Source organism: Protopterus annectens, chromosome 7.part0 (genome assembly GCF_019279795.1).
Source record: "Protopterus annectens isolate FY-2018-M chromosome 7.part0, PAN1.0, whole genome shotgun sequence".
In the NCBI taxonomy this organism is placed as follows: domain Eukaryota; kingdom Metazoa; phylum Chordata; order Ceratodontiformes; family Protopteridae; genus Protopterus; species Protopterus annectens.
Genome location: NC_056739.1, coordinates 209,657,662 through 209,671,146, shown reverse-complemented (window position 1 = coordinate 209,671,146; position 13,485 = coordinate 209,657,662). Strand labels below are relative to the sequence as shown.

The window sequence follows — 13,485 nt, the reverse complement described above, 5'->3', positions numbered from 1 at the left end:
GGAAAATGAATTACATATTTATAAAGATTTATGGGACGTTCTCAGGAAGGTTAGACAGGAACTGTATGCGGATGAATTGATCTTTTTAACATTTGATGTTAAAAATCTCTTTTCTGTGATCCCACATGACGTGGAAACTAAATAGTTTTTGAATTATTTAATAAATAAGTCCATAGACATGAAGGTGATGTACTCAGAGTTTGCACTGAGCTTATTTTAAACTTTGACGGGATATATTTATTTGTGTTAACCGGGTAATGTCCGGATGGGCACGGGGCCCATTTTCAGCGGAGACCCGGGGAGAAAAGCTCCCAATACATAAAGCAGAACAAGTTAACAATAATTACAATAAGAAGAAAATATATAACAAACTAAGTCTAGTAACAAAATATTTACAGTGTTGGGTTTGAGATCTTGTACAGATTGACACAATAGTAAGTATTCTTTGAGTACAGTAATCAAAGCAAGGACATACGTTTTCAGAAAACAATTGTATGACCCAAACAGAATTAGCAAGGAGACAAATTTTAGGCTAACGAGATGGTTCAGGTTCTGATTATTTCTTGAGCCTAGGGTTTATTTAAGCAGTTTGGATATAAGCAGTTTAGATATTGTCTGCAAGCTAGCTAATTATGCAGCTAAGCTCTCTGCTGATAACAGCAGTAGCCTAGCCTGGAGTATGGCAGGATCAGAGCCATTGTTTAGCTAGATGCTCCTTGAGAGTATTTTTGAACTCGTGATAGGGTTTGTAGCTATATGTTGAGGAAGAGTATTCCATAGGTTGGCAATATTGTGAGAGTAGAGTGAAGAGATTTGTGCATTGTGGGCATGGGTAATCTTTAGCTTTAGTTTATTAGAGGATCTAAGTCTTCTAGGATTTGTATTGGGTTGGATTAGGTTGCTTAGTGCAGGGCGGTTATCAGGTTGGTTAATTATTTTCTGTACAGTGGACAGTTGAATTAAGTTTAGGAGGTTTGGTAGGTCTAGCCAGTTGAGTTGGGAGAGTACTGAGCAGTAGTGTGTTCTGTATGGGTGGCCTGTTGCGAATTTGGCTGTTTTGTTGTAGTAGGACTCTAGTTTACTTGGGTATGATTTGCATAGATTGGTAAATATTTGGGATCCGTAGAGGAGGGTGGAAAGTAGTTGAGAGCGGGCAGTGGCTATTCTGGCACTTTCAGTCAGGTAAGGTTTGGCTCTATAAAGGGTGCCTAGTTTGCAGTTTACCTTTTTGAATGGTGATGGAGATATGAGTATCAAACCTTAGGTTATCATCAATTGTGACATCTAGGAGTTTGGTTTGGCTAGTGAGTTCAATTTTAGCTCCATTTTTGAAAATTGTTAGTGGAGAGTGGCATATTTTGGGTTTGTTGTAATTAAAGATGAGTAGCTTGGTGTTTTGTTAGGATTCAGTATGAGTTGGTGATTTGTGAGGTATTTTTCTATATCTTGGAAAGAAGTTTGTGTTTTTGTTGGCAGTTCCTGGGGGGTTGGGGCTGAGCAGATGTGTGGAGTCATTGGCATACTGGACTGTGGAGGCTAGTTGGGTTGCAGAGCTGAGTTTATTGGTAAATATTGTAAAGAGTAGGGGTCCAAGTATGGATCCTTGGGGTACCCCTGCAGAGATGAGTAGAAGAGGGGAAATATAAACAAAAGGCCAAGGTAGGGATGGGTTCTAGCTGTGTCCCAGTATTTACAAATACAGTAATGGCTTATTGGGAGTACTGTTATGTATTTACTTCGAGATACAAAGGGGCTTGGACTGTATAGAGCCGCTACCTTGACAATCTGGTCAGCTTTTGGAATAACTCAAGAAAAATTAATGCAATTTGTTGAGTACATCAATACTACTACTCAAGTTTTAAGTTTTACTGTGAACTATTCTATTACCACTCTGAATTATTTGGATGTCCAGATTACTAATGGTATTGCTAATAAGTTTGTTTCAAATATTTACAGAAACCCACTTACTTGAATACTTTATTACATTTTGGTGGTAGTCGCTTCGGTCGTCATAAGAAAGCCATGGTAAAAGGGCAATTGGTTAGGTTTTGTCGAATGTTTTCGTATCCTGTTTTATTCCAAGAAGAAATGGCAAGCTGTTGTCTATGCTTAGAAGAGGAGGTTACACAGAGGATTTTCTTGATAACACTTTATAGAGGTTAACATAAAAAAAGCGAATGGGTTGTATTTTCCTCTCAGGAGAATCAGCAGCCCCCCCCCCCCCCCGAGGTAGAACCGAATAGCAGTAAAAAAAGAAAAAAAAAAATTAACTGTAACCATAGCTTAATACTCACAGTGGGGGCAGTGAGGTCATCTCACATATAGTAAGAAGGAATTGAAAAGTCTTTGAATTAGGATGAATAAATCAAGATGCAGTTGGCAGCAATCCCCATATAGTTTTTAGGAGGGATTGGTGTTTTAAAAAACTATAGTGAAAGAATGGGAGATACAAGTAATACCTGTTCACAACTTAGTGTTACGAGGCAGTGGACTTTTACATGTGGTATATCTCCCGAGTGTCCCTTTTTTTTTTTAGAAAGTAGTGGTATTAAAGTAAAGGGTTATGGCTATATTAAATCAGATGTTAACTCTAATTCCAAGGGACTTGTATACATTGCTATATGTCAGATATGTTTTAAATTTTATGTATTGAAGACCGAGACTATTGTCCTATCTCGCCTTCATTATTTGCTGGTTGGGTACAGAACCGAGAATCTGTTCCGACTCAGCCTTATTCAAAAGCTTGAGAGCTTCCACCGGCTCATAGCTATACCCTATCCCATGATGCTCAGGAAAGATTACCCAGATCTCGTTTGCCGCTAAACAAGATTGGGTGACTTCCATGCTGGCTCCTGGCTAAGTGGAATTTATTTTATATATCATTGTTCTATTTCTGCTCCTTTTGATAAAAATTAACAGTTACTGTTGTTCAACTTAGCGATATTTGTTAGTGTTTTTTTTTGGCTAGTCTGCTATTATTGTTGGCTCTTGTTTAGGCCATCGTTTTTTCTCTAGACCTGTTATTGTTGAACTTTCCCTATCCCGGCTTCTAGGCTCATTTAATTTAGAGAGCTTGGTTAATCTACTTCCTAAGGTAGCTCATTTAAGTTAGTGGTCTCCCAGTGGCCCGTTTAACTTAGAGGGACGTTTTTTCCTTTTTTTCCCTTATTAGTGGTGGTGTCATCTATTTAGTAGAAGTAGTTCATTTAAGTTAGAGAACTTCTCCTTCCCCTTTGCTTGCTTGGTTTTTAAAGTTTACTTTAAAAAAAAAAAAAGTCTAGTTGAGTTTTTTTCCGGTTGTCTTAAATTTTAGTTTTGCATGTGTGTTTAGAAGCATGTCTAAGGATCCTAAGGAGTCGAAATCCTCGTGTTTCAAAAAATGCGGCAAGTGTAGCCAAAAGATGTCTCTGACAGATGGGCATACCAGTTGTGTTTACTGTTTGGTTGCCCTTCATTTGCAAGAGTCCTGTTCATTTTGTCATGCTTTTAGCTCCAGGGTTTTAATGCAGCGTAAAAGCAAGTTAATTGTGAGAGGCCTATTAAAAAGCCCCTTTACAGAGGCTTTAGAGGGGACTCAGAGCACTAAACCTACAGAAAAATCCCCTTTTTCTAGGTCAGAAAAGTTGGGGAAAAGGACTTCGCCTTCTGCTTCATCCTCGGAGCCGCCTAAAAAATTGGTTAAAGATTCTGTCTCGGAACCAAGGGCTCTTGGTTCAGGAAAATCTCCCTCTTTGGCACCATTTTTGGTTTCGGAGCCAGTAGAGTTCCAGTTTCAGAGCCGGTCTCCTGTATTGGAGCCAATATCTCCTAATTTGAGGTCTCCACTTCTGCAAACAGTGAGATCTCCTACTTTGTCCTCCCGATCCTCCAGAAGCTTATTGGATGATGTGGAGCCGCTGGTGATGAGACTCCTACGGATGCCGGCTCTAGCGAAAATTCTGTAGACTGCGACCCAGAAGGATCCAGAGCCGACAAAGATCACTTCTCCTTCTTCGTTCCTCCTCCAACCTGATCTGGGGTTTCAGAGCAGAAGCGCTTGGACGCGATAGCAGTGGAACCATCAGGACCGAGATCTCCTACAGGATCATCTATTCCGACAACTGCTCCGACTTCCTTGGTTCCATCGAAGTTTAAGGGGTCTAGGAGCTGACATTTTCCCACTGGGTCCGGGGAGGTGAGTCGGATCGGACAGTCATCCGACCCGATTCTACCTCTTGGGGCCTCAGTGCGGTTGAGCTTGGCTCCTACATCGGCTTCAGAGACAACCGCTCTGCTTCGGGGTTAATCTTCTAGTTCTTCGGAGCCAGGGATCTCCTTCAAGTGGAGTGAGGGGGCTTTTGAGTTGATGGAGAGAGTGCTGTCACCACAGACTGCTCCGCTGTCTGGTCGAATTACTCTTCCCCCAAAAGCGCCAGTGTCACTCTCAGCCCCATCGCTCCCCCAACTGCAGAAATTCTAAGCCCAAGGAGGCCCCAGCGGGCGAAGCCATCTCTTCTGAAACCTCTCCGGAGTACCCCTCTGAGAAGATCCCTCAATACAGATTGTGCAAGAGGAAGCACCTAGACTCCCCAGAGGTATCTTATCACTTCAGACACGAACCTCAATGAGTCAGAAGGATCCCTACAGTCACCCTCTGAAGATGTCTCCTTTGCAGACATCCTGGAGATCCTTAAGCAGAGAGGTGGCTAGAAGCCCACCATCCCTTCTGAGGATGAGTCGGTGTACCTGGAGGCTTTTGGGTCTCGCCTTTCCACCTCTTGGGTGTCTCCACCTTTTGGCCATTTAATGAATGTAATTAGTCAAAAGGCGTGGGGCTCTCCGGATTCAGTGGACTCTGTTCCTAGGAGGTCAAATAAGTTCATCACGGCACCTACGGAAAAGGAGTTCCTGAGCAAAGGTGTCCCGGTAGATGCTATGATGGTGGCAGCGGCCACAAAGAAGGAATTGTCAGAGACTTCATCTGTTCATCCACCAAACTAAGAGTCTCGAACAATGGACAGATGTGGAAAGCGTATGTTTTCTTCAGCAGCATTTACCCTTAGATCGCTGAACTGTCTGACCCATTTCAGTAGACTACAGAGGGATCTCCTGAAGGAGCTAGGAGAATACCCTTCAAGGTATTGTAGCTGCATGGGTTTCGGATAAGCTTTCCTCTCGGCTCTATACCTTAAACTCCATGGTAAACTCCTCCATGCAACTGATTTCTTATGCGGCTGATGGAGTGAGCAGGGCGGCGGGTACAGGAATTTCTTTAAGGAGACATTCCTAGATGCGGTTATGTGAATTCCCAGAACCCTTCAAGTCTTCCTTTATTAACGCCTCCTTTGATGGCTCGTCTTTCTTCAGGCCCAGTGTTAGAGAGACATTAACCAGGTGTCAACAGGAGGGAAAGACTGTTTGCTGTGGGAGTTTGTTGCTCTCTCCACTCTACACCTTATCCCAAAGGTCGGAAAGGGGGGGAATGTGGTTCCATATGTCCCAAAGAGCCTTTCCGGATGCACATGGTGATTCTTCTCCTAGGGGCAGAGGGGGAAGTAGCAATGGAAGACGCCGACCTTAGGGCAGAGGGGGTCCAACAAACGAGGGTGACAGGGGCACCTTCCTTGGAAAACCCTTTCAGCACTCCTGAGAGGAGGCCCATCTGTCTATCTCTGGAGGCAGTCGGGGGTTGCTTGTCATTGTACTCAAACGCCTGGCTAAACATTGCAAAAGACAAATGGGTACAAACAGTTATATCCAGAGGTTATTATACCCTTTTTCTCGCCCCCATTAGACAATTAGTCCCAGATGTTCCACCTAGTCTAAGGGATTATGCAACTCGAAATACAAAAGTTACTAGAAAAAAGTGTCATCCAAAATGTCCCTGCAGACCAAATTGGATCTGGAACTTACTCAGAATTCTTCTTAGTTTCAAAGAAGACTGGACTTGGAGGCCCATTCTGGATCTCAGCAGACTAGAGTCCATCAAGAAATCAAAGTTCCAAATAGTGACACTGCAGTCGATACTCCCCTTTCTGAGGAAAGACGATTGAATTTGCTTGATAGATCTGCAGGATGCGTACTATCACATAAAAATGGATAGGTGATCCAGGAGACATTTGCACTTTCGGCTGGGAGCCAGTCATTACCAGTTTCACGCCCTGCCCTTTGGTCTCACTACAGCCCCCAGAGTGTTCATCAAATGCATGGCAGTGGTTACGGCTCACTTGAGGTGTCTAGGATTCCAGGTGTTTCCGTACCTAGACGACTGGCTCCTAACCACCACCACCACCAAGCAACTACTAATGAAAGCAAGAGACAAAGCCATTCGCCTGAGTTCTTAGCTAGGCTTTACAGTAAACTTCGACATCACAGCATCTCATATTCATAGGTGCAGATTTAGACACAAGAAGAATGTCGGCCAAACTTCCCCCAGAGAGGATTCAAACCTTGCATCTTCAAATCGAGAAACCTTTATCCAAACAAAGTACAGGCGAAACACTGTTTTGAAGGTTCTGAGCACCATGTCGGCTGCAGTAATTTTGGTACCTCTAGCTCATCTACATACGAGGGTTTTTCAGTGGCTGCTTTTTTTCTCAGTGGTCCATGCAGGATCTACCATTGTCTCAGAAGATCATCATTACAGAATCCTGCGAAAAGGACCTGCACTGGTGGTTTCACTCAACTCAATTGACCATAGGCCGACCATTTGTCTTCCCTCAACCAGTAGCCATGGTGACCATGAACGTTTCTCAGATAGGGTGGGGGGCATTATCTGGGAAAGACTGTCCAAGGCAAGAACATGAAAATCACTTGCATATCAATGTCCTAGAGATGAGAACGGTGCTTTTCGCGTTGCAAACATTCCAGGACTCTCTTCCAGTAGGAACAATTGCAGTTCAGACAGACAACATGGCAGTAGTGTGGTACATAAACAAGAGGAACCAAATCCTTCCCCATATGTCGAGAGGCACAGAGGGTATTGAAGTGGGCAGTCTCTTCTCACTGCTTTCTGACAGCAACTCACATCCAGGGGAACTCCAACGTGATAGCGGACAAACTCAGCAGAGCTATTCTGATGTCCCATGAGTGGTCCCTAAAACAAGAAGTTGCAGAAGAGATCTTCCACCAGTGGGGCCAGCCTTGCTGTGACCTCTTCGCCATGTCCATGAACGCCAAATGCAGCAGCTACTTTGCCCTGATTCCCCCTCTGGGGCAGTCACCAAGGGACGTGCTTGTACACGATTTGCCCCCGGGGCTCCTTTACCCTTTTCCACCTTTTCCCTTGATACCAAATGTCCTTCAGAAAGCCAGCATGTTGAAAAGCACAGTGATACTCATTGCACCATACTGGCATCATCAGATTTGGTTCCCTTTTCTGTGGCCCCATCTCCAGGAGGAACTGTGGATTTTGGACCCAGTTCCAGACCTTCTGACTCTCTCGTCGGGAAAGTTCCACCCATCGATACAAACCCTAAAATTGACAGCTTGGCTGCTGCAGTTCCTCAAATAGCCAGGCTCCCTGATATCTCCCCCGCAGTTAGACATATGTTGATTTTTCTCTCATAAGGCATCAACCAGGAAATTATACTCTAGCAAATGGATGAGGTTTTCCAGCTGGGCTTCCAAAAACAAGACTGATCCCTTTACTGCCTCTATCACAGCAGTGTTAGATTTTCTGGCAAAACTTTAAAACGAGGGTGCAGCGGCAGCTGCATTTAGAGTTCAATTAGCCGCTATATCAAACTATCACATCGGGGAATTGGGATTTAAAATCATGTCCCACAGGCCTTGCAAAGCATTCTTAAAGAGCACTTTTGTACTTGGGCCTCCAGTGAAAGAGCCTCCAGCTCCATGGGACCTAAATTTTCTTCTGTTTCTATTGATTTTACCGCTGTTCGAACCTGCATCATCATGTAACAAAGTTTTTGTCATGGAAGACAACACTATTGGTGGCCATTACAACTGCTAGGCGAGTGTCTGAACTTCAAACTTTGTCTATACATTCTCTGTACATAACGTTTCACAAAGATAGTTTCCTTATGGATAAACCCTTCATTCTTGCCAAAAGTGTGCTCTGAGGCCAACTTAAATCAATCCATTGACTTAACAGTTTTTTTCCCCAAACTATGGCAACAAGGCAGAATATAAATTATACCAGTTGGACGTGCATGGACAACTGCATTTCTACATGCATAGAACAAAAGATTTTAGAAAGTCAGACCAATTGTTTGTGTCCTTTTCAGACAAAAAGAAAGGTTTCCCAATTTCAAAGGTCACACTTTCTAAATGGCTCACAGACCTGTATCAGTTTTATGTACAATTCCCAGAACAGAAAACTCCCAGGGAAAGTGAAAGGCCATTCCACAAGGGCTATTGCAACTTCATCTGCCTTCTAGGAGAAGCTACCTATAGATTCCATTTGTGCAGCAGCAACATGGGTAAAGTCTCATACCTTTATCACTCATTACAAAGTCAATTTGGCCTCCAGGAACAGGGCCTCTTTTGGGTCCACTGTTCTGAAGAGTATTTTCCCCATGAGGCGCCCAAGAAAGAAGGTGCTAGGGACACTGTCCCAACCAGCAAAGAATGAAGGGGGAGATGGGACAACATGACATTAAGAAGTTATGTAGTTACCATAACATTCCATGTTTGTTGTCCATCTTGCCTTCATTCTTGCGTCCCACCCTGCTCCCCCCACCTTCGCTCATAGACGATCGGTTGGTTGTTTTTTCCTGACAAATTGATTATAAAGTCTCTGAGTCTCTTCTTAGTCTTGTCTGGATATGTTGGCTTGTTTATAGAGAGATTTTTTTTTTGTTTGCAAACAAGATCTGGGTAATCTTCCCTGAGCATCATAGGATAGGGTATAGCCACAAGCCAGTGGAAGCTCCCAAGCTTTTGAATAAGGCCGAGTCGGAACAGATTCTCTGTTCCATACCCAACCAGTAAAGAATGAAGACGAGATGGGCAACAAACATGAAACGTTATGGTGAGTACATAACTTCTTATTTTTCAAAAAAGAGGATTTACAAACATATGCATGCTGTCAAAAAACAAATTCAGACAAATGCCCTTTGGAAGCGTATCCAGCTGAATGGAGGACATGTATTTAAGATCTTCGAATTAGACACTGGGATCAGATTTATTGGGTGGACTGTGGAAATGTAAGCTTGAAGCGAAAGAGCTATTCTGGCAGATCAAGTTATTTGCCACCAGACCTAATGGTCTTAATGATACTGTGTCTATTTTACCGATTTTAAAACTGAAATCTATAAGTTATGATGTATAATTCATTGTATTTGTGTATTTACTGTATTTTTCATTTTAAATATTTGAGAAGTGGTTGTTGTGCTGCAAATAATATTGGGGTGGGTTTATATTTTCTTACAGATTAAAGTTCATTTTATGTTTGACTTGTAATGATATGGCACTTTTGCTTTAAATGTTTGAAAAGTTCAATGAAGTTCAGCACTTCCTGTTTTAAGTTTGTAAAAGAAAGAGATGTGTCCAGTTTTCTTTTTTTTTTTTTTTTTTTTTTTTATCTCTGATGAAGTCCTGTTACACTTTATTGGGATGAAAGTGCTTAGAATTTTTCATTAAACGGTTGTTTGATTTTAGTTGTAGTACCATTTTTCTTTCCTGACTTCCAGACATTTTTGTTTCTTTATCACTGGTGTTTATGCTGATATTGCAAGTGGTTTGCAGTCCTGATTGTGAGGTAGTTTTCTGGACTTGTCAGATCTGCAAATAGAAAGGTGTCCTGTAGTTCACTACTAATCTTCTGTCATTTCATTGGGTGGATTTGTACATTGTCATTTTACTCCGTAATCTTTTGTACCATGTGTGACAGCTAAAAGAAGCAGCATGCAGAGATTTGTTGAATGTCTATGCATATTTCTCTTTAGTCATTTGCTACTTCTACTCAATTCATAGCTCAGGCCAGATAACTTACTGTTGTCAGCTGATAACCTTCTCTTTGTTCCTTTTTCCCATGAGAAGGAAGAGAACTCTGTCTTAGATTATCCTTTCTGGCATTACATAATAAAATCCTACCAATTCCATGGTAATTTCCTTTCTGAAAGTGAACTTCCCAAAACATACATTAACAGCCCACTGGTATAGTAGTGAGATTTCCTTCTGCAGGACCCAACACCTCTGCATGAAACCATCTCAAGTCATCAAATGGTCCACCCAGATTTTGTGAAGTTGAGTATCAGTTGGATAGAGTCTTTAAGAAAGCGACAGGTACTTACAAGTAATCTACCTGCTAATTTCCTGAACTACATAATGTAGCATAGGACATGTACTTAATTAGACCACTTATTCCCCAAAAGAACGAGTTACATACCCTGAAGCTGAATAGTGAACCTGTGTGTGGTGTACGTGTGTGTTTGTGTGTAAATCTATATAAAATAAACACACACACGTATGTGTGTGTGTGTGTGTGTGTGTGTGTGTGTGTGTGTATGTATATATATATATATATATATATATATATATGTGCAGAGAGACACGCACACACACACGCATCTCCATATGTTAGATACACGCACATACATGTCTCCTCACTAATTGGGGATTAAATATGGTGTAATAGGATGGGATGAGATGGTAAGTAATTTTGATTGCATTTTTTTATTATTGGATAAAGAGTCTGTTCTTACAGAAGTGTTCGCTGATTTTTTTGGCATGGTTTGCTTTACACTTTTCGAGATGAATAGTAAAGCCAGAACTGTATCGTATCCCTAAGTATAACCTTGTTTTATTTTTTTGCAGCTGATATTACTGAACTAGATTCTTTAGTTTGAAGTAAATTTAAGTTCTTTTGCACATTGCAATGGAAAATGCTATTGTATGATCACACCCCATATGGAGCATTTTGAAGCAAGTATTCTTGATAGTCTTTCTTTTTTTCTCTCTTTCTGCAGATTCACAGCAGATGTCCGGTCTGTACTTAGCCGAAATTTGCATCAACACCGGCTTTGGTGACCATTATCCTACCCCCATTTTTTGCTGGGGTGTGATCTTTAATCTTCTGCCTTATCCTCAGAGTTGCCTGACTTCCCTTTTGCGTGCTTTGAACTGTTATTGGACATAATGGAGCAACATCTGGCACCAGAGCTTTCTTTCCTCCAACACTGGTTTACAGACTTAACAGCCCAAGTGCAGCTTTCTGCTCTTGGACAATGTGTTTCCTTTGGCTTTTCCAGTTGGAACAGTAGGAAATCTGGCTTTGAAAAGAAGACTGTGTGACTACCACAGACACCTACTGGCATGAGAGGATTCATGGGGTGGAGTTGGGCAAAAACAATATTACGCATTACAGATAGATTATGGGAAACAGAACCCTTTTTAAAGATAGTACTTTTCTTGTACAGAGAATCTTTAAGAAATATATTTTTTTTGGTTTGCTTTTTTTTCCTTGAAGGCATTGCCCAAGTGACCCCCTGCTAGCTCTAGAAGAGTTTAGCAACTGACTTCTTAGCTGTGACATAAACAGAAGAAAAGGTTTTAAACTGAATGATGCAACTGTTTAACAAAGTGCTCACTCTTGTTACTTGTACCAGCTCCATACACATTTTTTCAGATATTGTATAAAACAATATGACAGTTATATTCAAATGAATGAGCAGAGAACATTTTAACCTCTGGGTGTTGCGTGTGTTTGATACTGGATCACAAACGTATGTCAGCACTGGCACCAATATAGTACATTATCTGGCAGCAGCTGACAGTTATTGATGTCAGTTTTGGCTGTTGACATCAGTGTGGCTGAAGTTATTTCCTCCATGGCATCATTTTTTCTTGGACATTTTTTACTGATAACATCCCCTTTCAATGGAATTAGTAGATTTCACTTAACAGGAATTAGACGTGTGTAGCCATTCTGTGATCATCTTGAATCTGGCCTTGGAATGTAGAACACTGAAGTATGTTGTAGGCCGGAATTTATAGATTTCATTTAACAGGCATTTGATGTGTGTAACCATTCTGTGGTAATCTTGAATCTGGCCTTGGAATGTAGAATATTGAAGTATGTGGTAGGCCGGAATTTATAGATTTCACTTAACAGGCATTAGATGCGTGTAACCATTCTGTGGTAATCTTGAATCTGGCCTTGGAATGTAGAATATTGAAGTATGTGGTAGGCCGTCTTAGCAGGAAATCAGTGCAGCTGGTACGTGTTTAATCTTCCTTGAAAAGTGCGCCATGTATTTGAGGTATTGTTTAAAGATTTTGCAGTGTTGGCTGACTAGAACTGTTTGCTGGGTAATTTTTCAGACTAGAGTGTTTCTCATCTGTGGTACTGAGTCGTATTAAGGAATGGGAAGTTAACAAAATCAAGTGCCCCGATAACTTCTAAATTTTTGGACATTTTTTTTAATTTCATCATTGTGTCCTGGAGTGTGACTGTGCCCTGCTTTTTGTGCATTATTCTCTGCTCCTGGTACTTCCACAGAAGCCCTTGACATGCTGGCATACACCTCCATCCAAATTTGAGTTTGACTTGATATGTAGCCACTGTGTTTGTATCAGAAATATTATTGTGTCTTACCTAATCTTGAAGTTCATCTGTAGCTGCTCATGCACCATGAAAACATCATGTTGAGTTTATGAACTACTTGAATGCATTCCCCATCTGCTAACACTTTCCGAAGGGTAAGTTGCCATAAAATTTGAATTGCCATTTTTTTCTCTTGTTTATAGTAAGCTGACATTACTGGCTGTGTGATGCAGAGGGACAGAGACCTAACTGTAGCTCAGGTAACGGGGATATGATTAAGAGCCCAGACACTAGCGGAGGCAGGTAGGGGAGGGGTGAGGAGTGAAGTGATGTAATTCGCATAAATTTCCCTAAGGAGCACATCAGGGAGAGACAGCTTTACGTGCTTTAAGAGGAGTGGCAGGGTTGCTTTAAGGGAACACATCTTGGAAAAATGACTGCTCTTCCCTTTTCCTGTACTACTCTAGGTACAGGAAAGCTAGGACTGCACACAGAAAAGAGGAAGAAATGAACTACCCCAATGGGTATCTGAATGGTAAACCCTTGCTCGGTTGATGGGGAATAAATGGGCTGATTTGCCTGGAGGGGGGTGATAGGCAGCAAGGAAAAAAATTACAAACATATATATATATATATATATATATATATATATACACACACACACACACACACACACACACACACACACACACACACACACACACACACACATACAATGGCACTAGGTTTGTTTTGCAGCCAGAGCATCGGTTTCATTTGTACACTTGTTGTTCATTTGTTTCTAAAGCTGTGTGCAGCTGTTGATGTTGACATTACTCTGGGATTATTTTCCACCACCACACCCCCCCAAAATGTATCTGTATAACTATATGCCTCAGCAGTCTGACCCAGTATTTGCCCATGATGACTCCAGTTCATAAAGAAATGGTTTTGTTGCTTTATAAATTATGGCATTCCCAGATTAGTTTAGCAGCTGCATTTTTCCCAACCAATGTGTG

The 13,485-nt window shown here is 41.6% G+C and overlaps 1 protein-coding gene across 1 annotated transcript in view; it reads left to right on the top strand.

Moving 5' to 3' along the window:
* Positions 1-11,627, top strand: part of CTDNEP1 (CTD nuclear envelope phosphatase 1) — a 770,907-nt gene extending 759,280 nt beyond the window's left edge. Inside the window, exon 10 of the mRNA XM_044076710.1 lies at positions 10,911-11,627. Coding sequence (XP_043932645.1) covers positions 10,911-10,971 — 61 coding nt within the window. The 3' untranslated portion in view covers positions 10,972-11,627. The remainder of the gene's footprint in view (positions 1-10,910) is intronic.
* Positions 11,628-13,485: the final 1,858 nt, after the last annotated feature.